We start from the raw sequence: 27,182 nt of genomic DNA, 5'->3' as shown, positions 1-27,182 counted from the left end.
GTGCTATACAGGCGAGCGTTAACGAACGTCTCGCCTATGAGAGCGGGTCCATACCAAGGTCTCAACGATCTCCGGCACGACAACGAGACGGAAAGGCTGGGTGAGCTGCGCGGAGAAGGGAGGGCAGAAAGTGCATCGTGGAGTCGAGCGGGTTGCTGGTTTGAGGCTGGAGGAATCGATATAAAGGTGTCGACCTCGATACTGGCAGATATCTTACCATCATCGTAAATCCATCGCGCCCTGGCAAATATCAGAACGTCCGACCTGATCAACATTCCACAACAGAGCTTCCTTGCGGTCGTCAAAATGCGTACCACAACCACCATCAGCTCAATCGTGCTGCTCCTCGCATCGTCCTCCCTCGCCTGCGACATATCCCACCTCACCAAACGCTCCAGCAGCACCTCCCCCTGGTCCTACGACACCCCAACCCACTGGGCCGACGACGACCAAGCCAACATCCTCTGCCACGACGGCATGCACCAATCCCCCATAGCCCTCACCTCCCAATCAATGGGCGGTCCTCACATCCCTCTGTTCAACTACGAAGGCGACTGGGCCGGTCAAATCAGCAACACCGGCCACGGGATAAAATTCGTAGTCGATCGGCCCGAAGGAGACAACACTGCTCTGCCATCGCTGGATTTTGATGGCGAGAGGGTTTATCTGGATTCTTTCCATACGCATGTCCCGGCTGAACATGTGATTGATGGGGATCGGTCTACTGGGGAAATGCATTTTGTGCATGTTGATGCGCAGGGGAATCCGAAAGCTGTTGTTGCGTTCCGGTTTGATCCGAGTTCTGGGTCGCGGAATGTGACGAGTACGTTCTTTGAGCAGTTTGGACAGTTCCCGGCGCTGGAGGAGCATGGATCTCATAAGAGAAGTGTGAAGGGCTGTCGGCCGAGTTTAGCGCTCCATGAGGTTGCTGAGTACCACAGCTATTGGTCGTATAGTGGCAGCTTGACGACGCCGCCGTGCTCAGAGGGGTTGAGATGGTTTGTCGCTAGGGATGTGATGGTATTGGGAGATGAGCAGCTGCAGGCATTGGTCAACGTTAGCCACTACTCTGCTAGGCCGACACAACGTTCTTGGCTCCATGACGTCGGGAAGTAGTCGGGTCTGCTCGGTAGTGTGATGCATAGCGTTGGAGTCCGGGAAGTGCTGGGAGCATTTACACATGTCGACTTAGCGAAATATATAGAATTCTGTCAGATCAGTTTACTGCCTCCGTTGCTTCGCTTCGCCAGCACAATCCATAGAAAGACCAGATTGATGGCACCAGCAAGCATGATGAGCCCGCTGAACAGCTGTAGCCCCAGATAGCTTGGCTGGCCACCACTGCTCGATGCATCTGCCAAAGCTGCAGCAATAGGTGACCCGATCAGACTAGCAACAGAGCCCACAGCCTGCGCCATGCCTAGACGAGCTCCAAAGACTTTCTGGTCTGGACAGACAACTGGGAAGACGCTGGGAGGTAGCGGAATCAGCGCACCACTGAAGCAGCCGTACAGTGCAGCGATAGCGTAGAACCCGCCAACACTGTCGACTCCAATCCAAGCGATGCAGAACATTGCACTGCAGGTGACGCAGCTGATCCATGGGATGAGGACGCCGATTTTGGAAGCCGTGTATCCAGCCACCAGTCGCCCGAGGACGCTGCTGGCCTGTGCGACCATTGCGACGTATAGCGAAGAGCTTCGACTCATGCCCATAATGACCTGTCCATATGATGGGATGAACGTGAATGGTACCATGTAGCCGCAGAAGATAAAGAAGTTGGCCGTGCTGTACGCCCAGAATGGCACATCTGTGAGCGCTGCTCGGTCGAATAGCTTGCGCGGCGTGCCCGAAGCAAGACCGCCGAGATTCTTAACGCCCCAAAGCAACAGAGGGAACGAGATGCAGTACGATGCCAGCATAACGAAGCCCATGATTCTGACAGTCCAGCCGAAGGATGTTTTCGAGATCAGCTGCTCGAAAACCAGAGTATAGATCACGCCACCGACTGGCGCTCCGCAAGTCGTAACGCCCATTGCGATCGCACGATTCTTCTTAAACGATCGTCCGACCAGTGCTAGACCAGGCAAATACAGGAGGCCATTTCCGAGACCTTGAAGGACACCTTGCGCCAGCATGAGTTGCCAGTAGTTGTGGCAGACACTCATCAAGAAGACGGACAGGGTCTCCATGAAGGCCCCGGCGAGTAGCATAGTCCGGAAGTATCCAAGATCGAACAGTGGGCCAGAGAAGACTCCTATGAGGATGAGAAGGAAGACTGTCGCAGTCCCAATCCACGAGATGGTCGATGCGGATGTACCAGCGAGGAAGTCGAGCTCATAGTAAGACTGGAAAGAGCCAAAAGCGAACGTGAAGCCCCAAAGATTGCCGAATACCAGGAAGGAGCCTGCGACTTGAAGCCATGCTCGAAGGCCGCCATCTTGTAGCGCTGGAGGTGCAAGTGGCGTGGTGGTTGCGTCTGGACCCTTTTCAACCACTAAGCAGGGCACATCCTTTCCAATCTGCTCGTCGAATTTGTCGCCATGATGCCGCTTCTCAACATCCATCGACTCTGCTTGCTTCTCTTCTTCGCTCGTGGCAGAAGACGCTGCCATCGTGTATTGGCCTCTGGGCTGGCTGACAAACGAGGATCACAGGTCCGCTTCGACAAAACGCCACACCCTCAATGTTTACCCTCGGCTATCATGAGGCCTTGGAGTTGCTGCGAGATGCTGTACTGTTGGCCGAAGTTGTTTGTAGAGGAGATGAAGATGAGTGAAAGAACGTGGGAAAACATTAACCTAACGCCCTCGATGGCATCAACACCAAGTGCGGAATATCATCGCGCGTACTGAGGTAGCAACGTGCCATAGCGTGTTCCTGCCCGCCTATACCGCTTAAAATGCAAGCTGCATGTCACGTCTTGAGCGGCAGTCGGCATCCCACCAGCTTGGCCGAAGACGCCATGGTGAGGAGGTGAGGTGAGGCCGGCATCGCGAGTATTGCCTTCTGTGGCATAATACTCTTTGTAGTCGTTAGCCAACGTCTGGTGATTCTGTGATGGCGATGATGAAGTGTAGGAAGATAGAAGGAGATTGTAAGGTTTCCTGCAGTGTGTGGTCTGAGCCGACGGTCTAGCCCGACTTGGCTGAGAGCCTTGAGACAAGAGATCCACCGAGCTCGCCCAAGCAATGGCCGCCAACCCTTCTCGCTTCAGCGGCTTTGCAGCGTTGCCCATGGCATTCCCAAAGGAAGCAGCAGTGGAACCCGAGCGAGCCGTGAAAGATCTCGGCCTGGTCGGCGCGATGATCGATAACCACCTAATGGACGGGACGTACTATGATAACGAGACTTTCTGGCCCGTCTTCGAGACAGCAGAGCGTCTAGACGTACCAATCTATCTCCACCCATCCCCTCCATCTCCAGCCGCATTACAGCAACAATTCGCCGGAAACTACCCCACAAGCATCGTCGGCCGCCTAGGAGCCTCCGCCTGGGGCTGACACGTCGACGTCGGCTTCCACATCATCCGCCTCTGCGCCGCCGGCCTCTTCTCCAAATTCCCCAACCTCAAAATAGTCCTCGGCCACGAAGGCGAGAACCTCCCCATGATGATCGACCGCGTGGACGACAACCGGATTCGCAACGGGACCACATTTGCAGAGGTGTGGGATAGGAATATTTGGGTGACGGTGGCGGGCTTCTTTCATGTGAGCGTCGACGTTTGAGATGTTGTTGAAGGTGACGAGGCCGGAGAGGGTTATGTATAGTGTGGATTATCCTTTTGTGGGGAACGAGGTGGGGTGGGAGTTTGTGCAGGAGTTGGCGGGGAGTGGGTTGTTGGGGAGGGAGGAGATGGAGGGGTTTGCGTTTGGGAATGCTGAGAGGTTGTTGGGGTTGCGGAAATAGCAAAGCTGTCAGCGCCCGAGGTACATTGGCATGATCATTATACTCGGATCCATGCTACACACTTCTTCCCGACTCATCGCAGGCCCGTGCGTGCCGACCACGATGACAAAACTTCTATCTACAGCTGCAGTGGCTCCTACGAGCAGTGGTAGTGCTCGCTGACACTAAGGGGCTTGCTCGCGCAGGCTCGCGCAGCATGAACCCCTGGACACTGCAACATGCTTCGCATCGATCGACCGCAGCACATGTTAACAGCCCCTCAATTGCGCCGAGAAGCTCTCCAAGTTGCTGCGTTGTATCTGACAACAGATGCGTTCCATGTGCTGGTACATGTACACCTAAGATCGGGCCTCTTGCAATTCCAAAGAGCAAAGTAGTCTTACTTCCCGCGACTTGTGTTCATCGAAGCCATCATCCATCATACTGTTCCCATTACTCCCTTTGCAGCCACTATCATAATCACGGCAGACCAAAAGACCAACCCCTCCAACCTCGAAACCAAAGCCTTCGTCGTTCACGAATATAGTGCTGACTTCAAGCTTGAGATAAGGACAACCCAAAATCCAACCCAATACCAACAAACCCCACAGCATTGGGAGTCATCATACCTGACGAACACCACAAACCATCATCTCCAACGCCCTCCAACCCAACGAGCTTCTCGTAGTAAGTAAACCCCAACCCACAGCCAGCCCTCTCCGTCAAACAGCCCTTGTCTCACCATGGCCATACAACAGGCAATACTCCTCACCAAAATCAGCCACCCAGACCTCTCCGTCCCGTCCGCTCCGGCCACCTTCCCCTCGCCAAACCACCCTTCGTCCTAGGCCACGAAGGCGCTGGTCGGGTCCTCGCAATCGGCTCTGCTGTCCGCTCCACCTCTCTCAACATCAACGACCGCGTCCTCCTCTCCATAAACTCCTGCCAACATGCCAAGCCTGCCGGCGCTGCCACTCCAACCACCCCGGGAAGCGTTTACACATCGCGGGCTTGAGGCCTGATGGGGCGACGAACGGCGGCGAGGCTGAAGAGGAACGGGGAGGAGGTAAGGCATAATTTTTTTCGGGCGGAGTAGTTTTAGTCGAGAGTCTTTTGTGCAGGAGACGAGTGTTGTGAAGGTACCCAATGAGGTGGGGGATGAAGCGGTGCCGGTTCTGAGGGCGATGGGGTGTGGGTTTCGGGCTGGCGAGTTGAAGAGAGGAGAGACGGGGGATGGGGGATGGGTCGGGGTGCTGACTGGGAAGCAGGTGCAGGAACGGTTGAGAACATCCTCAAGCCCTCACCGGATTCTTCAATCTTGATTTTTGGGCTTGGAACAGTAGGTTTGACCGCTCTCATCGCAGCGAAGTACCTCGGAGTGAAACAAATCATCGGCGTTGACATCGACGACCACAAGCTCCCCCTCGCGAAAGAGCTAGGTGCGACGGATCCACTCAACTCATCGAAAGTCGCAGACCTCCCTACAAGCATTCGCGACCTCAGCAACGACCTCGGCGTCGACTACGCCATAGAATGCACCGGCGTGCCCTCCGTAATCGAGACGATGCTCACCCTGCTCGCAAACCGCGGGACAGCAGTGACCGTCGGGTTGGCGCCAGCAGGTGCTCAGATCAAACTCGATCCACAGCAGTTCTTGATGGGAAGCAAGGCGTGGTTAGGGCGGAGGGAGGGTGATAGTGGGCCGCAGAAGTATATTCCGCATCAATTGTAGACTGCAGAGGGAAGGGAAGTTTCCGGTGGAGAGGTTGTGTAAGGTGTATGATTATGGGGATTTTGCGGTGGCGCTGAAGGATATGGAGGAGGGGAGGGTTGTGAAGCCGGTGTTGAGGTGGTCGTGAGGGTGGGAGGCTTGCATGGTGGGTGATGGGTGGTAGCCTGGTAGGCAATTGAGTGTCGATCCCGAAGTGTTTCAGTTGGTCGATAGTATAGGACCATGTTCGATAGCTGCCGTGCGACGCGTGGGCCGTATCGTGCTCGAGAATATAATCAGTATGTGTTGTCGATCTATGCAACTTTCCGCAATTGCATATCTGCAGTGTATAAGCCATCAAGCCACGAATCTTTGTTGATGCAAGGCACACCAGGCTGACCGTTCACCGCTTTCGTCAGAGGTGGCAGTCGTCACTGACCGCTCCAGTCCACCTAGAAGGTATTCGTGTATCTGCAAGGCAGTCCGTCGACATAATGCGTGTGACGATGTTATTCCGATAAGCGTATAAGCAAAGATGCAACAAATCGATTGGACTGTGTGGGCGACTTCAAGCCTTGCTGCAAGTCATCTATGCCGTACTTGTCTCGAGCAACGCAATGGCGTTCGAGGGGCCAGGGTACGCAGAAGACCTTGCACTTCCACATGATCATGTGAGCGTGTGATCCATGGTATCGACTTGGCAATGGTGGATGTGGCCCGCCTAGCCACATACGGGCTCTGCTGCGCCGCAAGTTCGTGCTACGGCAGTGCTGGTTGGTCGCGGAAGGATCGTGTCATCAAAGATGATGCTTCGGTGCCGAAGTTAGCTATACGTAGGCGGAGTACGTACTGTTCTTGTGTCCTTGTTGCAGGACAAATGGACATGCTGTGCCTCTGGAGTGCAGGTACTGGAGACCGGCCTGGAGGCTCGCAGATGGGTTTTCAGAGGGCGGCAAAAGGCATCGGGCGGTCGTGATGGCTGCATGTTTGAAATGAAGCATGTTCGCAGCCACGTCCAGTCGAAGGAGGTGGGCGGCTGCGTTGGCTGCGATGACTTGGGGAGGCAGGTGCAGTCGAGTGGGAACGCCACGCAACACCAAGTCGCTCGACTCAGAGACTGCATCATTGGCGCGTCGGTCATGTCAGCGAGTAAGGCATGCCATACCCATCCTCCAGGAGGTCATTGTATCATAATGATCATCGCATGAAGTGCGACCCCGTTCGGCAGTGTGCAGTATTGTCTCGCGGAGGTGCATGACTGGTGCCCACCTCGACAGCCGTGCCCTAACAATGCTGATGGAGGATGGAGTCTGCTGGTGTTCGAGAAGACGATGATGTTTCGGAATGGCGGATACCGGACGCGACGAACGGCGACGATGCTGTTTCCGGCGCAATGTCGCGTATGTGAAGTCTATCGTGCAGGTGGGAGGAATCAAGGTTGGGCCCAAGTTGGCGAGTCCTGTGCTCGAACAATCGCATTGCACCACTCCCCCCTGCGTTTCTGTGCCACGTGGGTGCCTTGTGCAAGACCGACTTCCTGCTGTGGGAGTCTTTCATTATCGCCTTCTGGTTGGTGAAGAGCCCGACATTTGCTGGCCGGTGAAACATCGCGACGCCCCATTTGTCACAGACACCACTGTATCACAACAAGCAACCACACCAAGGGACCCTCCAGTATACCGCATCCATTCGCTACAATATGTTCTAGCAAGCACGAACCCGGACCTCACCCGACCGATCCCCTCCATAATGCTGGACAATGCTAGCGCCCGACCTCTCGTATCTGCTGGATGTGCTGAACATCGCTGATGGGGACACTGAAGAGCAGTTGGATGAGAGGCTGAAGACGCAGGCGAAGCTACTGGGGATTGACGTCGAAGAGCAGAAAGCACAGGATGGCAAGTCGTTCAAAGCATACTGGCCGGACTACCCTCGCAGATCCGAGTCCATCGATTCGCGAGCATCGCAGTCTACTGGCTTGACATCGACATTCTCGGATCTGTCGAAGGATAGAGGATATCATGATGCTACCGGCCGACGGTCAAGAGCATCGCTGTCATTCCGAGACTATGATGCGTTCATCTCGCGAGGTGTGCCCAACGGCAGGCACTCCATTTCGTTCTCACCGCTCACTACACCATCCCGTTCGACCTTCTCCCTGCCCTTGTCGCAACCGCCGTCACCGGATTCTGGATCGCCGAGGAGACACTTGCGTCGCATAAGACGTCTTAGCATGCTTCGGCGGCACAGTCGGAATGGTTCAGACGTCTCTCTACCAGACAGCTGCCCGCACTGTCCACACCATGTCGCGAGTCAACGCCGAGCTATGCACAAGCTACCATGTGGTCACAAGCTGTGCACTCAGGCGTTGAGGAATACAGTCAAGAACGCAATTGAGTGCCAGACCGGAGCCGTACCGAGCTGCTGTGGCAAGCCAATACCTGGCAGTCTGGTGGAGCATGTCATGACGCAGGAAGAGCAGAATGCCCTGCTGGATAAGCTGGAGCAATGGGACGAAGCCATGTCGATTGCGCCTTCCGTCGCCAGTTCACGAAGGGATTCGATCCATTCTCATCAACAGCAACGGCCTGGAGCACTATCGAATTGTCGCAGCCGCGCCGTGTCTGATGAGTCGAGGCATGTCCACGTTACATCAGCAGGTGGTAACGCATCACAACACATCACGGATCGTGACGACTACGTCTCGCTACAGAAGGTCCAAGCCGAGCAACGAGATCGGTTCCTCGCGTGGGCAGACAAGCAACGATCGGATCTGAACAGTAAACACGAGCACTACCGAAAAGAGATGCTCACCAACCACGAAAGTGCGCTTGAGGACATGGCGGAGCATCACTCTTCAGCAATCGCCGATGCCGAGGACAAGCAAGTCAAAGCAGAGTCCGACTTGCGAGACTTGCAAGAGAAAGAAGAGCGCGACAACGCCACAGCACTGAAGCATATGGAGGCATACTGTGCGGGCACGTACAGCAGTGGCGAGCAACATAACCGTCAAGTCACCAAACAAGACCGCGCGGAGCTCGACAAGGCACGTAGGGCGCGCGACCACATGGACAACAAGCACGAGAGCCAGATTAATGTCCTGCGAGGCGAGCAGTCGCGACGGATGCGATTGCGGTCGCAGAGGCAGGAGCGAGAGCTGCAAGAGCTGAAACGCCAGCAGCGTAAGACGGAGCTGGAGCTCGAGCGTACTTTCACTGGCGAAGTGTCGAAGACGGATGAATGCATCAATGAGAAACGAAGGCGAATCTACTGGCGATGGGAGCTGGACACTGCGATCCTTGCCAAGAGAGTGGAAGTCGAGACCGGTGTGTGTCTCAACGCGCCCTTGCCAGCAATGGACTGGACCTCAAGACACGCCAGCGACTCGACGGCGACGCAGGCCAACCTCATGGGCGATAATGACCCGAAGCACGGCATATCCACTGGCTACATCTCGACATCGCAATCACACATGAGCTCTCAAGGGTTTCGCATCGGCGCACTCTAACCATATTCGATGGAATTGTGTTGGCTTCAAGCATCATAGCATTTGGCACAAGATACCCACATTGTATATAATCAAAGAACGCACACGAACATCACGAACATGATGGCGCAATGGCTATAATGGTAATGGGATGATGCCACAGCACGGGGGTGGGAGGCATCAGTTTGAGCGATGAGGTTGTAAGTTAGCTGATGAGTATGATACGAACCAGGCCATATTATGAAATCGTCCCTTCTTCGCCTCAAAGAGAGATACATCACGACCGTCACGGTATAGTGGCAACATTTATCTTTACTGACCAAGCGGTTCTGGCATCCTGCGCGACGTGGCACGGAACAGTTGAACATGGCGCTAGCTGCGTCGTGATGGGATGCTGGCCACTCAACCAGCGGCGAGTTTTGGACAGGTGGGAGGAAATGAGATGCCTACGTCGAAGTATGGATATCGCAACCCCGTGTCATGGCTGTGAGGGAACGAGATGCCTCTGTCGAGGATTGATAATGGTGTCCATCGAAGTTGATGGCTCATAACTTGACGAGAAAGGAGAAACCTCTGTCGAAGATCAAGAATGCCGAGCATCGATGAAGGAGGGTCATAACTGACGAGAAACGAGATCCCTTCGTCGAAGATGAATGCTCGCACCCGAGCGCCGGTAACAAAATCGATTACCACCGTGCGCTTCGCCTTATCACTAAAGCAAAGGCCTGTGCGTGAACACGCTAGCGCACAGCTAAGTAGCAACGCCGTACCGATGCAGTCGCGTCGCCGCGTGTATTTTTTACGGCTAGCAGCTTTTTGGGGGGGGGGGGGAGGGAAAGTCGAGACCCTATAAGCCGGCAACGTACATGTACTCCGTCACCAGCCCTTGACACGTCGAAGGAACACTAGGAGCACTAGGAGCACTAGGAGCACTATCGTTGTGACGAAGCGAGATGCCTTCGGCGAAAATGGAGGATGGCATGTCTTGGAGGAAGAGGACTGACTACTGGGCGTGTGGGGTGGAGAGGCGTGGGATATATGTGGGAGATAGAGAAGTATGTCGGTCATAGAGCGAGACGCCTGCCTCCGAAGAAGAAGAGCACGCGAGCGTGGACCAGCCCTGCCCGCTCCTACCGAAGGTGTGTCCTTCGACGCAGGTATGTGGGCACATCCTGGTCGCTCGCTTGTCCGCCTGTGGTCTCGACCGTTGATGTATGGGCCTGCCCTTCCCTCTCCCACCTTTGATCGAGTCTGCGACATGGGGCTATGGGCCCGTCCTCGTCGCTCCCTTGTCTGTCTCTGGTCTCGACGTTGATGTGTGGGTCTGGAATTCCCTGACCCAGTTCGCTATTGTACTGATCTAGCCTTTGACACAGGAGCGTGTGCTCAGCCTGTTCGCTCTCGTAGTTGCTCCTAGCCTCGACGTTGATGTATGGACCTGTGCACCCATCGTCCAGCTCGCAGTTGCATGAGCCCGGCCTTCGACGTAGGATCATGTACCCTTCTTGTTCGCTCCCTCACCTGCCCCGAAGCCTCGACGGTAGTACATGAGCCTGTTCTTGATCTTCCCGTCTCTTCCCGTCTCTGTGATCTTCCTTCGACATAGGATCGTGGACCAACCTTCGTTTCTCCTCTATCTCGGCGCTAGCTTCGACAGTGGTATGTGGCTCTGTCTTGGACTCCCCTACTCTTGCTTCTTTCAAATAGTTCCTTCGACATGGAACCTATGTGCCTGCCCTAGACTTATCCCTCTGGGCTCCTGCTCGAGCTGAGCGATCGACGTAGGTCGCTACTATTACACTCTACCATTCTAGAATCTCTCTGTTCTTCGATGTAGGGTGATACACTAGCCGTACATATTCCCCTCTGCGGTCGTTTTCCAGAGCTCCTTAGACATGAGCTACTGTATAGAGCTCCACGTTTCCTCTTTGCCTTCCACCGAGTCTGGTCGTTCGACGCGGGACAGTGTATACACTCTTGCCCTCGCCTCCCTGGTAAAGTAGAGATATACTTTGACGTCGATGCTTGAGCTTCTTCCAAATATTCCTTACATCCTTCTATATAAGGGATCCCTTCGACTCAGACGCTTGTGGGCGTTGCTCCTATTCCCGTTCAAGCTTCCTACTCCGCGGTCTTTCGACGCACGTAGCTCTATCCCCCTTTCCGATCCCCACTCGAGCTTCTGAATTAGCGGTTGATCGACCAACGTACTTCTACTCCAATTTCCCACTCCTGCTCGAGCTTCCTACCGGGCTGCCTTTCGACGTACGTTGTTCTATTTCCCTTTCCGACTCCCACTGGAGCTTCTCAACCAGCGATTCATCGACGAACGCACTTCGACAGTGTTTTGCTACTTCTGCTCGAGCTTCCTAACGGGCAGCCTTTCGACGCCTGTGGCTGCACCCCTCCCTTCCGGTCTCTTATAGAGCTTCTTCGTCTAGCAGCTGTTCGACTTCTGTGCTTCTATTCTATTGCCTCCTCCTACGCGGGCTTCCTACTAGGCGGCCTTTCGACGCTCGTGATTCTACCCCTCCCTTCTTATCCCTGTTCGAGCTTCTGTGCCTAGCAGCTATTCGACGTATGTACTTCTGCCCCTCCCTTCCTGTCCCTTGTAGAGCTTCTCCGTCTAGCAGCTGTTCGACGTACGTGATTCTATCCCTATTGCCTACTCCTACTCGAGCTTCTGTACCGATCGGCTACTCGACAAGTTGCGTTGGTACTATCACGAGCGTGATTGATATATTGCGAAAACTCACATAAGCGTGATTCATCGGCTATCATGTGATGACCCTTGGCGGCTGAATTGTGGCCCATCACATTACCAAGACGAAAAGCTTGCCGACCCACCACCATTTGCCATATACTTTTTGCTTCTTCCACCTCAGTCTGCAAGTATTACGACAGCACAAGCGCACACCAGAGCCCACCATGACAGGCCGCATGGCAGCAGAAGGGCTGCCGGCACGACTGCCGATAAGAAGCAGCAACAGCATGACACGCCTTCGCACAGCTCAACTGGATCGACCGCCGCCACAGCCACTTGCGAAGAGAAGTCGACGCATCACAACAACTACAGAAGATGGTCACCTTGCGATGGACGATGCAGTCAGCACTGATGCTGGGCTAGACACCTTGCGCCGTTGGGTCTTCGATACTATGGACGACCAACCACCCTGGTAAGCAAGGGCGCGCCTAGTGACCTTGGAATAGCTTGCGCGTGGGTATCAGTATTTGCCGGTCCGCGGACCGTGAAATGTATACTAAGATCTTGAAAAATAACAAATCTGAAATTCTTAGATCCTCGTGTTTTTACCTTATAGAGAGATTGATTCGTAAATCGCCGCCTCTCTACTAAGGTCGCCTCCTAGCTCGATATATCTTAGTAGCACCCCTATATACCCCCGCTACGTAATTGACTACTAAAGGTTAACGAGATTCGACGCGTAAATTCTAGGGTCCAAAGGGGCCCTCAGCTCGTCAACAATACCATTATCCTGCGAATGCAAACAGCAGGAACAATCACTCAAGACGTCACCATGGACTTTCTGCACTTTCTACTTCCTCACGACATGGCCCTTGCGAGCTCATGGAATACACTTCTCAACTTCCCAATCTTTGTACGCCCTGTCAAGCTCGCAGGAATGTTCCATCTAAAGGAGTCAACGAGTACGACACTACATCCTCAGAGAGGAGATCACCTGTTCTACATTCGGACTTTCGCCCTCACAGCCGCTCAACTTGTTCAAGCAAAGGCCAAGCTGGAGGAAGCCGGCCGCAACTACCCCAAGCTCGACACTTGGTGTCAGATGTTGGAGTATCTCGCAGACTATGATACAGAGATCTATGTTCGCTACGTCGGAACAACTAGCACCGTCTTCGCTTGGCAACGCTTCTCCACCGACCTTGAGCAACTCACCGGTGGCTTCCATCACAACATCATGGAGGCGCTTTCAAAGATCGATCCACAGATCGTTGCTGGCTGCCGAGTCCACACATTCAGTGAAGCTGACAGGCCAGCACTCAAAGGTGAGAATGGTGTCATACATCGACTCGACTTCACTGCTCCCGGCATGAGATATTGTGCACTGGTGGACTGAGTTCGATCTGCCAATCTTTGTTCGTCCCGTCGAGCTCGCAGGAATCTCTTATCCACAAAAGCCGACTAGCGAACTAATCTACGCGGTGGCGCGTGAGTACCTCGCGAAGGCCAGATCGTCCACGCCATCTAGCTACCAAGCAAGGCACACACGCACTGGCAGATTCGGGGCACGATGTTGAGCATGCATCAGATGAGGCGCTTAACAAGGACTGAACGTTTCGAAGCCCCAGAAACTCAAAAGACCAGTGAGGAAAGAAGGCAAGTGGTTACTATGGACAGCATATGAGGCGCCTTCCTGCCAATGGAGAAGGAGTAGGCTTCGACGTAAGGACGTAGTTGTTTGACATGTGACAACACACAATGTCACCTGCTGTGCATAGCCTTTACCGAGACTTTAGGGGACATTGCTACTAGACGGCCAGCATCGTCTGTCGCTGTACACAAAAGCCATTGAGTCTACTTATAGTAGAGCGAGAGGTCCCAGGCCATTCGTCCTGCTACAAGCAGAAGAAGTCCAAGGGGAATCAACAACGGGCAAAAATTCTCGTGCGACTGACCGTCCTGTTATCGACTGAGGGGGAAGTCAAAAGAAAGTACGAAATTTAAGGCTGCAGGAGCCGCCATTTGCAATAGAATCAAATTTGTGTCAAAGCGACCTGGCAAGAGCTCTCAAATTGTGCGGAGCGCACCGGTCGATGAGGTCTGGGGGAAGCTGAAGGAGGTGGAGCAAACCACAAGGTCTCAGTCCACCCCCTTACCACATAGGCGGGATAGATAGGATGCCACCAAGTTTTACCCATGGTCTTCAGCAAGCGAAGGAACTCCGGGAAACTCATACGTGGACTTAGTTCTCACGCAATACCTATCGCTGTATGTCTAGCCACTTCGGGAAGAGATAGGGAGGCACTAAGTTCTCAGTCAAAGTAGCTCGTAGCAAGCGAAGGAATTCTAGGAAATTCACACGTGGCCACAATTCTCACGCAGCGTCTGTCGCTATACTCATAAGTACCTCGGGAGGAGAGAAAAAGTTTCCACTTCTCAGAACGGTCGCCTCAGAAGCAGATTGGGGAGGTCGTTGCAAGAGACAATTACTCAGACAATGTAGCTCAGGATAGTGACGGGAGTCAAACGTACAGCAGAGGCGACAATCATCTCCAGTCCTGGTAATCTAGGGCGGGTCACAGTATCCCACCACGTCTCAGTACGTCTGCAGTCACAGTACGAATGGCATACAGATAGCACTAAAAGACTCTGGCAGATCTCACGTCACTGGAAGGGATCTTCGAAGGGCAAATGTAGGAGGGGAGAGTAGCTTGCCACTTCTCAGTCCACATGGCGCAAGGTAATGAGGTGGGTGAAGGGGTGAGAGGGCCATCCTACATAGCTCAGTCGGCCAAGACGGACGAGCTAAAGGCGATCAACGGGACACATAAGCAGCTCATCATATTTCAGACTGCACTAGGAGCAGCCACCGCGAGCTTAAGAGAGGGCGGAAGCGTCAGGCATTTCTCAGTCCACGATGTATGATGCGCGGATCAACCAAATGGGGGAGATGAAGGAGCCTTCCACGTCTCAGAGCTCAGTCAGAGCCGGCCACGGTGATGAGAGAAGTTTGGTCCATTTCTCACTTCATCCGGACAGTCATCCGATAGAAGTCGGAAGGAGAGCGAATTGATCTTATCATACCACAGAGCTCGTTTAGAAACGGCCACGGGGATGAGACAGGAAATGTCCATTTTTTCAGTTCATCAGGATAATTATTGAGTAGGGGGAGAGGGGGCTCACCTCACCATACCTCAGAGCTCTATTTAAGACGGGTACGGAGATGAGACAGGAAGTGTCCATTTCTCAGTTTATCGAGATGGTCATTGAGTAGGAGCCGCGGGAAGAGAGGACTTACCTCACGAAGCCTTAGAGCTCGAGTCAAGACGGGTACGGGGATGAGAAAGGTACCATGCATTTCTCAGTTCACTAGAGCGGATGACACCTCACACTACGTCAGAGGTCAACTAGAGACGGGCATGGTCAACAGCGGACCATTCCACACCGACGGCAGGGTAACGACGGGGAGCTCGGCAGGTCTCACACAGTAACTTTCTTTTCTTCGAGGCAACATTACAGCTTGCAGGTGGTACACTGGCCATGATACATCTGCGAGCTTCCGCCTATCATGCCATCATTCTGCTCGACGTTCTCTAGTCGTAGCAAGATTTGCCGCGCTTCGCACAGTTCTCACACGGCTCTCCATCGACGTGGATGATGCAGTGAGTGTCACCGTTCAGACGGCAGCGCTGACGCATCTCAGCGACTTTCTGAGTCGGATCTAGCAGTAGTGGTGGCACTGGATGCACTTGCGACTGCAATCGGGTTGACACTTGGACCCGCCGCGGACTCTTGTTTGGCTGGAGCGCCACCTTTGACTTGGCCCTTGCCCTGCCCTCTCTTGTTCGTCGTTCCATCCTTGCTCTTCTTCGACTGCTCCTTTCCAGCCTGCAAAGCTCCAGCTTGTCCGGAATTGGAAATCTTCTGCCGGACCGGTGGTGCCACGGTGGCATCCGCCTTACTGGCCTGCTGCTGCTCCACCGGGGCGGTGCTCTCCTTATCACCAGCTGTCAGGCTAGACCAACCGCTTGCTGAAAGGCATCTAGTCTTCGACGGATCAGGGTGAGCTTCTTGCCATTTCTCCAGGTGGAAGCGCTTTGTACTACTCTCTTATAGTCCGCCCTCTCAACATCACCAGCGCTACGACTTATGTGGACGGTGGTATTTTCTTGAGGCACAGCGCCTCGCCACGCTCGACAATTTTCAAGCGCTTCGCCCGGTAACGCATTGAAGTTGTTGCCTGAACCCGCTAGTGCGCTTATGCCATGCTTGGTCCTTGCATCGTTTGTGAGGCAGCGCCGCGGCGCCATCTTCCACTTTCGGCTGTGTCCGCCGTGCACCCTACGAGGATCACGGCAATGCATTCATGGCCCGAATACACTAGTCAGTGCACCATATATCTCGCACTTGGGTAAGGGAAGACCGTTACGGATACTCACGGGCACATCTGACGTTTAGGAAGATTCATGGTTGGTCCTAGTATTATGACATCGAAAACTATTTGCAGGAGGCTGCAATTGCGATTAGTTCAGCTTGCATCAGCTATAGGCTGAGTGCGATGAGGTGTATCACTGCATTAATGAGTAGTCTGAAGTGCTCTTCACCAGGCCCAAAAAGGGCGCACGGACGCCACTGGTCCGTGCTGTCACATGCCAAAACTTTCTCCATCCACTCCACACATGAAGGCCACACACATGGAGGCTCTTTGGGAGCGATGAACATGACATGGATGTTGTGATCAAAAGCAAAAAAGAGATGCCCATTGGCTGGATTGACTGGGTGAACGTTAACGACTGCTCCAGGAGGTTGGGAGTACAACTTCACTTACACAACCGACCTTTGCATACCGCTTTCACTACAAGTGCAACGCTCTACCACTGAGCTTGAAGGGACGTTAGCAGATATCTGTAGAGGTGTTGGAATAACATTACCTAAACGGGCTAATTTTTATGGTCGGTCAATAGCTTATTGAATATGTAGCTTGGTACCTTGCCCATCTGCTACAGCACACCGTTGCGAGAAAGACGAACTTGAATCAAAAGCAGCATCACATCAATGAACAAGGTGGTCATAAAGTAGAACGATTGCGTTGTGTGATATGTGTTACTCATTGCAATCTGTGAAAGGTCTCGTGTTCGACTGATATCATATGTCCTACACAAGAACAACTCAGCAAAACTAGCAGCCAAAATGACCATACTGCTTCCCGAATCGTTACGGCAATGCCTCGCACGGCCGATGCATACAATTTTCCGACTCTCAAATTCGGAGCTCTGTGCGCCAAGACCTCTCGGATAGGGCAAGGTTCTGCTTTCAACATCCTCATAATTCTCTGCCACCAGTCAACTGGTTCCCTGGTCATGCTTTTTGCCCACTGAGGTGGCCGGGAACTTGCATTGATCTCCTTGATTCGACCTCGGAGCGTTCGCTTGTCCGTCGTTGTACATGTCTGGATTTTGTCCTGGAGTGTTGAGACGAGCGCTTATATCAACCAGGTGTCCCGATCTTCCCACCACTGATCAGCCTCCTTATCTACATCGACGACTGAGAGCTTCGTCAAGCGAATCAGAGCTTGGCTGACAGTCTCTGTGCTGGTCGTGATGTTGTGACATCTCTCATCGTCGGTGCCGCACCAAATCTTGGCTCCCTTCAACTCCACCTCTTGAAGCCTGTCATGGCGTCTGACGAAGCTGACGAGGTCGCCGAAGGCAGCGGCTGGGCCATGGATGGCAAGTTTCGTGAGCGTCGGCATGGTCCGCTTGAGGATAATCTCCACAACGCCTGCGACGTCCAAAAAGGCACGGCGGATTTGTCTGCTGTCTTCGGGCCTCTGATGCGTTTCCTCTGGATTGTCTGACTTGATCCGCAAAGTGAGGGTCTCGAGGATCGGAGCTGAAGCGAGTACGGCACCAAATTCTATGGCATTCATTTGGCTTCTGTAGTCGCACCAAATGGCTATGTCCAAATGCTTGAGGCCTTGGACGACAGTCTGCAAAGGAGTAGGACTCGCCCGGGAAGATCGATGGTTATCAATATCAGCCCGATGTACAGGGATGCTCGCAGTCGACGAGATCGAAAGAGATGCTGGCTGGTATTTGCTCTTCTCGATCGCAGTGACAAGGATAGAAACGGGTCCAATGTCGTATGTGTCGAGATACAGTGTGCCATGATTGTTCATCATAGCACCGAGACCAATGGGAGGATGCGAGGATAGATCCGCGTCTCCATCAATCTTAAGTGGCAGGATACGGCTCTGCTTCTTGAGTTCACTGAAGAGCTCGCGTAGAAGACGCACGTCCGTGGATTGATGTCGCATGTTGTCGTACTCATTCCTGAACTTGCCAGTGGCCACACGATGCTCGAGAGAGAATGTGCTCATGGGGGGCCACTTTGGAAGTGGGATCGGGTCAACGTAGAAGCTGATGGTCTGGACACTGGGCCCGAAGACTGGATGGTGGATGACGTTGACAGCAGCACTGATGCTATGCTCGCGACATAGCAGAACGCCGATGTTCGTGAAAAAGAACCTGACATATACGCGGTGTAACTTTGCGGCGCATCCGCGGCTAGCAAGACGTAGTGACTTCAAGCTCTTCGCATCGCAACACTCGGTCATTCTCTCGAAGAGCTCAGGAGGGAGTTCAACGAGCCTCGAAGGCTTGACTGGACCACTCCCTCGACCGAGCTTGTATCTGGCGGTGTCATGGTAGCATTTGATGCCGCTTCGAAAAGAACTGGTCTGATTCTTGTGTTGGTTGCGCTGCGCTGAGATTCATAGCATTGCGAAAGCGCTTCTGAAGGACTTGGCGCGCATCATTGATGTGCTTGTTGCGTGCGGATTTCGTCTTCGGTATGAACATCGTGTCCAGCGCTCTCCAACTGTGTACTGAGTTTGTGGAGACGAACCAGGGAACGCTTGTGTTTTTAGCAATAAAGTCCAGATGTCGAAGCGAATGTTCTCGGCTCAAAGGGTTGTGGATGGTCTCTGTATTGTGGAGGAAGAAGTGCGCAAAAATTGAGGATGTTGTTCTCAGTGGGAAGAAAGAACCAAGTTTCGACTCACCTGCAATAATACTTCCCGACTTTTGCTATCACGCAAAAGGATCCTGTTCATCGGCCTTCAACACAGCAAGGCTATCATACTCATTCATGATTTCCTTTCCCTAGAGTCTTCCCCTCTTGTTTTTCGTCCTCCCAGAGATTACAATCCCTTGTACTGCAGTTGCCCGCGACGCCAACTTTCCAAAAGCTGAAGTAACACGCCACCATATCACAATCAACAAGGACTCGGAGGGGCATGGGTGAGATGAGTAGGCACCAAGAAGGCAGCGAAGTGAAGAGCAAACTTCATGTTATTCAGAGTTGTATTGTTGGAAGCGATGACTAGAGATAGACCTCGTCAATCTATTCGTGTGCAATGGTCCGAGCATATCCTGTTCGGAGGCTGGGATGGCTTGGGAAGTCGTACGTATAAGGCGCTCATTATGTCAGCGTTGTATATTGTGGCGATTTGTGAGTGATCTCTTGAGGTCCGGCATTATACGCCACGAACGGGGTCTCAGATTGATGCAATGATTATTGCTACTTAGTCTACAGAGCTGCCTTGCCCAGGTTCGTCTGGAAGTTGGCGTCCTTGAATGGCACATTCGCATCACCTTCACGATCTCGTTAGTATCAAAACATGCACACGCAGAGCTCTGGCACATACCAAAGACCGTATCCTCCAACGCAGCCCGCGCCGCACTCGGCAAACTCTCCCATGCAATAAGCGGCTGGCTAGCGCCCACAGTACTCGTAAAACCCAACTGATGGTTGACCGGGAAGATGTTATAGTACCTAATCAAAGGCCTCGTACCACTCAGGTTCGGCGAAGTAGTAGTATCATAGTCTCCATGTGCGCTCGCAGCGACACCTTGCAAAGTGGCGGAAGTGCTCTCATCAGACAGCCAAACCACGACGCTCTCCCAGTCGAATCTGTGCCCTAGACCCGTGGAGGGAGAGTCTTTAGGCCAGAACCAGGAGTACATGATTGCGTATGCGCCGTTGTGGGTTGTCGCGCGGGCGTAGACTTGTCCGCCGCTGTCGAGACAGTCGCCGGTTGAGGACCCGCTTGGGTTTAGGCCGCCGCTGGGAAATGTGAGTCGAAGTGATCTTGTGCTTGAGTTGAAGACGTACCTGGTGTTGCCATCTGCATCTACTGCTGGGTATGGAACGCAGCCGCTTTCGCGACGGAGGTATGGCTTGTACTTCAAGTACAGGTTGCCGACGGTACCAGAAGGAACGGTCTCAGAGAAAGCGGCAACAGCATCATGGTTGATGACAGCACGTCTATTGATGGCGGCGCCCGAGGCTACGGTTGCAAACAGGAGACCTGATGGGAACTTCATTATAGCTGCTGATTGTTGCTTCCAGATAACTGCCACTCAATCGTGGTCAAGCAGACTCCGTGTCTTATATCATTTCCGAAACAGCTCGTATGATTGTATCCCGAAGCTGATGATCACTACTTCATCGAGCAAGTCGCAAGAGCGTGTCCATGTGATTCGGCAAAACAGTGCTATGCAATGTGCTTGTCGTGCCTCGCATCGCTGGCGTGCTGCCTGCCTTGTCCACGTGCGGCCGCTCTGATGCCTCTGAGAGGTAGGTCGCTTAGAATGGGACGCAAGACTCATGTAGCGACAGATTGGCAGCGTCTACGACATGAACCGGTCCAGGTTGGAGCTTGTAGCGTCGGAGAGCAAAGCTGAAACGGGCATCGGTCGCGTACATCGGCAAGGCACGCACCCGGCCATGCAGCACGACAACGATGCCTTGCATTCCACTTGCCAGGCATAACAAGTCTCCCATCGCTTCGAGGAACGTTACTGAAGATACAGCTGTTGGTTGCGATGGTGTTGCGTGTGATGAGTCCGACAAGATCTCAAAATCGACATTGCGAAGTATCGATATTGTGCAATGCCGATCATTGTGGCGCCTTGAGTGCCATGACCGCTTGGTGTTCAGTGAGCAAGCTGCAGCCGTCGTCTAGTGTGTCCCAGCCAACAACCAATCAAAAGGTTGTTCTTCTGAGCAGAATGTTCTGTAGCCGAATCTTGTTCATGAATGGACCATACACCAGACCTCGTTCTGGGAACGACCGCCTCGCCAACGAATGTGTAGCATGGTCCCTGGCATGAACTCTCTCGCCTAGCCATCTGGAAGCCGGCAGCCACAAGTTCCGAGTGATCATGAAGCACAATGTTGACTTTGCATTCGCGAATCGTTGCAGGACGCTCGGAGGATACATCGAGACCATGCCATGCCGCGAGAGCTCATCACTGATCACGATCTTTGATGTCCTTTGGAAGTAAGCTCACCGAGCTCACAGAGTGTTTCCATCTGGTATGGACAAGACTCCAGGCCAGCGAAGCCTCCAAGCGCATCAAGATGAAATCCCTTCTGGGGCTTAAGTTGCAAGAATTGAGTTGACGCCTCAAGATTCGGACCATAGGGTTGAGTGGTCGATAGTCGTAGAAAATGCTAGATTCCAGCGAGATCTCGGGCTATGGCGGCAAGGGCTGTGTGCTGTGGTCCGGCATCAGAGGTTTGCTGGGGACGAGCTCGTGAGAGTTCCACTTCCTATCCTCTGCTAAAAGTACGAATACAGTCCTCAGAACCGTGACAAGGTTGAAGTCTTTGAACCGCAGCGCGCAGTGTTCGACAAGTCCTCGTAGTCGCGACGTGAGCTCATGGCCTAATGAAGTCCAGTCGCCACTTCCTACCATGCCTGGGTTCCTTCGTGAGTATGGAGAACCAGCTCATAACATCATTAAGACTTGTCTTGGAAGCCGTCCGTCGCTATGCCTCAACGCATTCGACAGCCCCTGAATAGGGTGATCCCTTGCCACTCCAGATCCGGAGGTGTTCGCACAGCTCAAAAGCATGATGAAGCGCGTCGAGAGACTACAGGAGCATCAACGACTGCCGAGGGAGATGGCAGTCTTCTGCAGAGGCCGCAAATGCAGAGTAAAGAAGTTGGACGCGATGTGCAGAAACAATGGTGTGTTGTGTCCGAAAACAGTGGAAGGGATCCTCGGATCCTCGCATGCCGTGCCGGTTCCGGCTTCCGGACAACAAAACAACAAAGCTCTTACTTACACCAACACACGATGTACATCGACAATCCGGATTCGAGAGATGCGCCGAATTTTGTTCGGACTTCCACTTTGAATGTTGCTCCGGAAGGTGGTCTCACGCCACATGACCAGAACTGATCGATGAAGCCGAGACATGTCAACATCCCACTCGAGGAGATACCGAGACCAACGAAGCTGTCTGTCATGCTGAGAAGAAGCAGGGACTCTGACTATAAAACTCTAGAGACTGTGAGCTTGGTTTACGAACAACAGTGTTATGCTACTACCCGGCTTATCCCATGGATTCCGAGGCCCCCCGAGGATGTCACTGATCAAGCTCTCTCGGACGCACAATGCCGCGCAATCCTCCGTTCTCTGTCTTACCACTCGATTCTGTAATGGATGCTCTTTCACTGGCAATGTGTTGTCTTTTCGACGAGCAAATGCCGTCTCCAGCATCCTCAGACAACTCTTCTGCTGCGGCTCTCACTTTCGAAACTCCGTCTGAATCTACCACACGCCACAAAGGCTGTCCGACATTCCGATACCTGCTGTCCATCGCACCAGTCCTTCAGCCATCGAAATCTTTCAGGATGTTTACTTCATGGACCCGTTTGGTTGAGAAATCTCTCACATGCATGTTCGAGTGTCTGTTTTTCTCACGAACTGCACGAGCCACCAAAGAGGTTTGAAGATTTCAGATTAATGACCACGCATGGTGTTGGCCATGCGGAACAGAAGGATAAACCCGCTTCATGGAGCCTCAAGCTCGGTGTTTCCAGTGCTCTATCGGGGACGCCTCTTTGGCGCGAGATCCAAGTAAAGATGTTTGCTCCATGTGTAGGAAGACTGCACCGGAGCCGATCATTTTGGACGATAGCTTGTACGATCGTTGCGGCCGCTGTTGCTGGATCTCGAGCCATTGAGTCTACTTGGATCTATCGTGCCACTGGAAACATTGGATCGCGGGTCCTGGAGGTGGTAGGCGTTGGCTTGCTCTTGTACGGCTTGTCGTTCTATCTTGCGATAGTATGCTTCCAGAGCGTTGAAGGTGTCAAGTTCTGCTGATTGGCTCATGACGATGGTCTGTATGAGATGCTCGAGGCGGCTTCTGGGATGTTGATCCTGGAAGAACGGGGATTCGTAGGTATAGATGAAGACTGCAATGTCGGCCAAAGCGGTGTGCAAAGTCTGCCCTAAAGTGTAAGGGCTTTATTCAGACGTCGGGTGTTGGCAGTGTTGACTACCTTTCTAGTAGCGCAGCCGAATCGACTAGGGTTGCCCGGGAAGCTGCAGAATGATGAAAGTTCCGGAGTCTGGTAAGTGAGCACGAGACACAGTCTGGCAGGCAAGATCTGCACTTAGCGAAAGAGAAGAATGCCGACCTGGGGACCTCACCTCTATAAGAGCATCAAAGGTCACACGGAACGTGTCGACATCCGTGGTCATGCATGTATCCTGCCCCTTGGCAGCACGTACGAAGCACACGCAAGAATGAAAGCATCGCCTGGCACTTACCAGGTCGAGTAAGGCCACAGGGTTACGAATGACCCTAGAAGCCACTCTCGCGCCAGACATATGCCCGCAGCATCCGGAAGAGCTTGCGGACGAGTCTGTGTCGTGCGACTCCCGTCGAGTGGCTGCAGAGAAGGAAGAGCTTGGGCACAATCGCCCAGTATACGAGGCGAATTATGCTGAGGCACACCACTTGGACCGGCTTGCAAGCGGATCCAAAATGTCACTGTAAGGTGATCATCGCGCGAGCACCAAGGTAGGGCTATGATGTGATGAGGTTTGCCGCGCAGTGCTCGGGACGGCCGCGCCACTGCGCTGCCCTAACGCAGAGGGCAAAGTTATAGCGTCGAAGGATTTTCGAGGGCAAGCGGCGGCCACGTGGGAACCGAAGCGGTGGAACCACTTGAAACTGTGAGAAGCGTGACGCTTTGCCATCTTGAGACGCATCTGTTTTGTGCCCTATAGGTGCGGGCAAGAATCGTCATGTCCGAGAAGTGCCAGGAAAGCAGTGCCGTGAGCAGGACCGCTTCGCCTTCCGAGGATCGGAGGCGTGAAGGCAAGCACGATGTTTCCCGCATCACTGGAGCCTCAGGAGAGCGATCTCATCTTGTCGTGAGCACTGCCGGGAGAGGTGTGGTCGTCCGCGATCGGAGGTGGAGGATCTTGGCTCCGAACCGAGGCGAAAGTTTTCGTGCCTTTCTCCCCCTCCACCTCTTCTACAACACCGGGGCCGAAACCACGGTATAGGGTTGTCAAGCCACCATGCCGGTGCCATGTGCGAGAGCGGCAACAGAAGGTCCGCAACGCCATGAGACGCAAGCATTCTTCGCGATCACGACGGCCAGAGATGCACTTCGAGCGCCACTGCACATTGCTTCTTCCGTCATCGTGAGCGAGATAGAGGAGGTCGCGCTTGAGCACATGGCAAGCGCATGATCCTGAGCTCTTCGCCTTACGGCCACATGGGGCCCGTGTGGCTGGAGAGGGGACGCAGATGTCAACACGAGGCCAAGCTTGACATGACCCTCGGTACCAAGGACTGGGTAAGCAAGTCCAATGCAAGAATATCATTGATCGGGCTCGTCATATTCGCTTGAGGATGCGTCTTTAGCGAATGCATACCCCTCGGAGACGACACCGGGACCGAGCTTGCAACGCCCTCATCAGGACTCCTGTGTGTGTCACGACCGCGACCACAGCCTTCGAGGCTTCTAAGGCCCACCATCTCACGCATGAGTCGACCTGCAAGACGGAATCGGCTTCGCAGCATCGGTCTGTTCGCATTGTTGATCTCAAAAGAGCGTCCACGGCAGAATACGTATCGCTATGACCCTTCTCGCCTCGAGGAATCCTTCCCACAATACGCGTGGGCCTAGAATGCAAGCCACGATCCTCTCGAAGCTATCCTTTGGTCAAGCTTGCTACAAGCTTGCACCCTACCTTTCGCCACACCCTACCTATTTCGCGTGGATTTTTTATCACACTCGGCGTATTTCGTTGTATCCCGTTGAACTTCAATCTGCATAGCACCTCGAAGACCCCCTGGTATCTCTCTTTTCCGCGCACTCGAGCCGGCAACGAGTAGGAGGGGGGTCCCCTCACGAGGCAGGGGTAGGGGCCCCGCCGATGTGCCCTCTCCGAGGCGCAACGGCGACGTGCAAGATACATAAACTAGTGGTAGGGTGCGGAGAAGCTTGTGGCGTCAAGCTTCATCCATTCGGTACCTAAAGTGAAGCAGCTTCTACAATGATGATCTGTAGCAGTAGCAGTCTTGCTTCACAGCTCGTGACGTGACGACAGCTTGACGAGGACCGCCCTCCTTGGCGTCTCCTCCCTCACTACACTGCAGCGTGCTCACCCAGGCTCAGCTCATCTTGGTGAGCGCACAATACAATCTTGCTTGACAGCACCTACTGTGCAACCAGCACGCTTCTGAGAGGCCATTGACAAGCAGCGAATCCTGGTCCGACCCTGGAGACCCTGCCAATTCATTCTGACGCAACATCAGGAGTAGGTGTGCATTCTGCACGAGCCCCAGTTGTCTCACTCAAGGCAAGATTGCCTAGGACCACCGCGCAGTCTGCCGGTCGATTACCTGCGTACTTGGACTGAGAACACGGTGCTAGCATATTTTCCCAGCCGAACATCCGCTGAAGACTACAAGAGTGTCATGACCTCCCAGAGGATAGCGCATAGACCCACTGCCCGCAAGCCTTCAGACGAGAGCTTGATGCAAGTCAGCTCGTCATGATCTGTCATGTTGCCATCTTGTATTGGGTCCTAGCGACCACCTGCACGAAATATCAATCTCAACGATGGACGATGTCACAGCCTGGCGAATGCGCACGATCGATGCCAAGACGACCATATTGCACTGCTCGCGACCACCTTAGGCACCTTCGGTTTCGGCTTGTGAAGCCGAACTTCATCTATATGAGACGTCTGCCACGTGCTGCCGACACGGCATCTCGCTTCTACTGCATTTTCAAAAGGACTGCTGGGGTGATATCCATCTATGCAAGACCGCGATAGCATACGAAATGGACTCATCAAGGCCTTCAAGTGGGGTCATACCTCTACTTCACACCACGCCAAGTACGGTAGTCCTGCTCTGACATGTTGGTACCAACAGCATACACAGCATAAGTATTTGTCTCTCGCCATGTCATCTCCAATGTCAGCTACGTACCTTCTTTCTCTTCCAGTCTTTCATTTATCACAATGGTCGCCCTCGACCGCTTTCTTGCCATCTCGGCACTATCTCTCGGCGCGCTGGCGTGCCCTCTCGGCCCCAAGACCATTTCCCGCCGCGCCGACACCAACACCTCCTCCTCTTCCACCCCGGCAGCCTCGTCCTGGTCCCCTCCCTCTTCAATGACCACAGCCCTCGACCAAGTCTGGAAGCAGACTCTCAAAGAGAAAGCCAACTGGTTCGACGACAAGAACTGGAACCTCGACCAACTAATGGCAAACAACGGCAGCATCAACTACTGCGTTCGCTGGAACACAGCCCAGGCCTCCACCGCCGAGAATAGAGCCCTCACCGCTTCAGCGCTGCAACGCAGTCTAGGAAAATGGGCCGATACCCTCATCGGCTTCGCCGGCTTTCCCTTGACTTCTGTCGACGTGAACGTAGTCGGCTACGCCGTCAAGGATAAGTCCCTCATGCAGGGCGACGTCTCAGATATCGACGTCTACACCACTGCCGACGCAGATGGCGTCCCAGAATGTGACCCACGCTGCTACCGCGGTGCGCACCTCGACGGCGACATCTCCACTTGCCCCGGCGGCGAAGCTTCTCGCTACGACATCTCCCTCTGGCTTGACGACAGTCTTGCCGGCGAGATAGGTGGGTATGGACACAATTAGGGGCAGGAATTACCGCCTGACTACTTCTTCGCAGCCGTGGAGGATGAGAATGTGCATATCCTATTGCACGAGATGGGGCACGGGTTTGGGCTCTTGGATTTCTATGATTGGGTGCCTGAGGGACAGGAGAGTTTTGTGATGATGGCGGGGAGTGCGATGGAGGTTACGGAGTTTGATGCGTGGATGTTGAGGGATTGGTGGAGGAAGCTGAAGGCTGTGCGGGGGTGGTAGAGAGGTTGAGGGACGGAAGATGTTTCGGAGACTGATTTGAAGACTGGGTACGACCATTGGTTGCCATTTCCTCGTGTGCTGTCTACGCTATGCTCGGCCGTCAACAATCTCAATCGCTCTATCTCGATACTCATTACTCATGTCATACTCCTACAGCAGCCCGTT

General features: G+C 53.6%; 10 protein-coding genes across 10 annotated transcripts; 7 read left to right on the top strand and 3 right to left on the bottom strand.

Annotated features, from left to right (window-relative positions):
- Positions 1-306: 306 nt before the first annotated feature.
- On the top strand, positions 307-1,116 carry CLAFUR5_14144 (Carbonic anhydrase; the record flags this gene model as incomplete). The annotated part of the gene is made up of 1 exon (XM_047913292.1): positions 307-1,116. One exon carries the CDS (start codon positions 307-309, stop codon positions 1,114-1,116), a length of 810 nt encoding a protein of 269 aa, XP_047769556.1.
- A 95-nt stretch (positions 1,117-1,211) lies between these two features.
- On the bottom strand, positions 1,212-2,615 carry CLAFUR5_14143 (MFS-type transporter pynF; the record flags this gene model as incomplete). The annotated part of the gene is made up of 1 exon (XM_047913291.1): positions 1,212-2,615. The coding sequence occupies one exon, from the start codon at positions 2,613-2,615 to the stop codon at positions 1,212-1,214; it is 1,404 nt and encodes a 467-aa protein (XP_047769552.1).
- Positions 2,616-3,191: 576 nt separating this feature from the next.
- CLAFUR5_14142 (Decarboxylase orsB) lies at positions 3,192-3,503 on the top strand (the record flags this gene model as incomplete). The annotated part of the gene is made up of 1 exon (XM_047913290.1): positions 3,192-3,503. The coding sequence occupies one exon, from the start codon at positions 3,192-3,194 to the stop codon at positions 3,501-3,503; it is 312 nt and encodes a 103-aa protein (XP_047769551.1).
- A 108-nt stretch (positions 3,504-3,611) lies between these two features.
- CLAFUR5_14141 (Decarboxylase orsB) lies at positions 3,612-3,909 on the top strand (the record flags this gene model as incomplete). Its single annotated transcript, XM_047913289.1, has 2 exons — positions 3,612-3,710; positions 3,742-3,909. The coding sequence occupies 2 exons, from the start codon at positions 3,612-3,614 to the stop codon at positions 3,907-3,909; spliced, it is 267 nt and encodes an 88-aa protein (XP_047769554.1).
- Positions 3,910-5,128: 1,219 nt separating this feature from the next.
- CLAFUR5_14140 (All-trans-retinol dehydrogenase [NAD(+)] ADH4) lies at positions 5,129-5,620 on the top strand (the record flags this gene model as incomplete). The annotated part of the gene is made up of 1 exon (XM_047913288.1): positions 5,129-5,620. One exon carries the CDS (start codon positions 5,129-5,131, stop codon positions 5,618-5,620), a length of 492 nt encoding a protein of 163 aa, XP_047769553.1.
- Positions 5,621-7,358: 1,738 nt separating this feature from the next.
- On the top strand, positions 7,359-9,107 carry CLAFUR5_14139 (uncharacterized protein; the record flags this gene model as incomplete). The annotated part of the gene is made up of 1 exon (XM_047913287.1): positions 7,359-9,107. The coding sequence occupies one exon, from the start codon at positions 7,359-7,361 to the stop codon at positions 9,105-9,107; it is 1,749 nt and encodes a 582-aa protein (XP_047769242.1).
- A 3,515-nt stretch (positions 9,108-12,622) lies between these two features.
- On the top strand, positions 12,623-13,183 carry CLAFUR5_14138 (uncharacterized protein; the record flags this gene model as incomplete). The annotated part of the gene is made up of 1 exon (XM_047913286.1): positions 12,623-13,183. The coding sequence occupies one exon, from the start codon at positions 12,623-12,625 to the stop codon at positions 13,181-13,183; it is 561 nt and encodes a 186-aa protein (XP_047769458.1).
- Positions 13,184-17,269: 4,086 nt separating this feature from the next.
- CLAFUR5_14137 (uncharacterized protein) lies at positions 17,270-18,403 on the bottom strand (the record flags this gene model as incomplete). The annotated part of the gene is made up of 1 exon (XM_047913285.1): positions 17,270-18,403. One exon carries the CDS (start codon positions 18,401-18,403, stop codon positions 17,270-17,272), a length of 1,134 nt encoding a protein of 377 aa, XP_047769239.1.
- A 974-nt stretch (positions 18,404-19,377) lies between these two features.
- On the bottom strand, positions 19,378-20,174 carry CLAFUR5_14136 (NLP effector protein 10; the record flags this gene model as incomplete). The annotated part of the gene is made up of 3 exons (XM_047913284.1): positions 19,378-19,442; positions 19,496-19,914; positions 19,963-20,174. 3 exons carry the CDS (start codon positions 20,172-20,174, stop codon positions 19,378-19,380), a joined length of 696 nt encoding a protein of 231 aa, XP_047769457.1.
- A 5,964-nt stretch (positions 20,175-26,138) lies between these two features.
- Positions 26,139-27,017, top strand: CLAFUR5_14135 (uncharacterized protein; the record flags this gene model as incomplete). The annotated part of the gene is made up of 2 exons (XM_047913283.1): positions 26,139-26,766; positions 26,821-27,017. 2 exons carry the CDS (start codon positions 26,139-26,141, stop codon positions 27,015-27,017), a joined length of 825 nt encoding a protein of 274 aa, XP_047769240.1.
- Between the last annotated feature and the right edge of the window lie 165 nt (positions 27,018-27,182).

The sequence above is a fragment of the Fulvia fulva genome, chromosome 13, assembly GCF_020509005.1.
Source record: "Fulvia fulva chromosome 13, complete sequence".
NCBI classification, from domain to species: domain Eukaryota; kingdom Fungi; phylum Ascomycota; class Dothideomycetes; order Mycosphaerellales; family Mycosphaerellaceae; genus Fulvia; species Fulvia fulva.
This window is presented reverse-complemented; position numbering and strand designations above follow the sequence as displayed.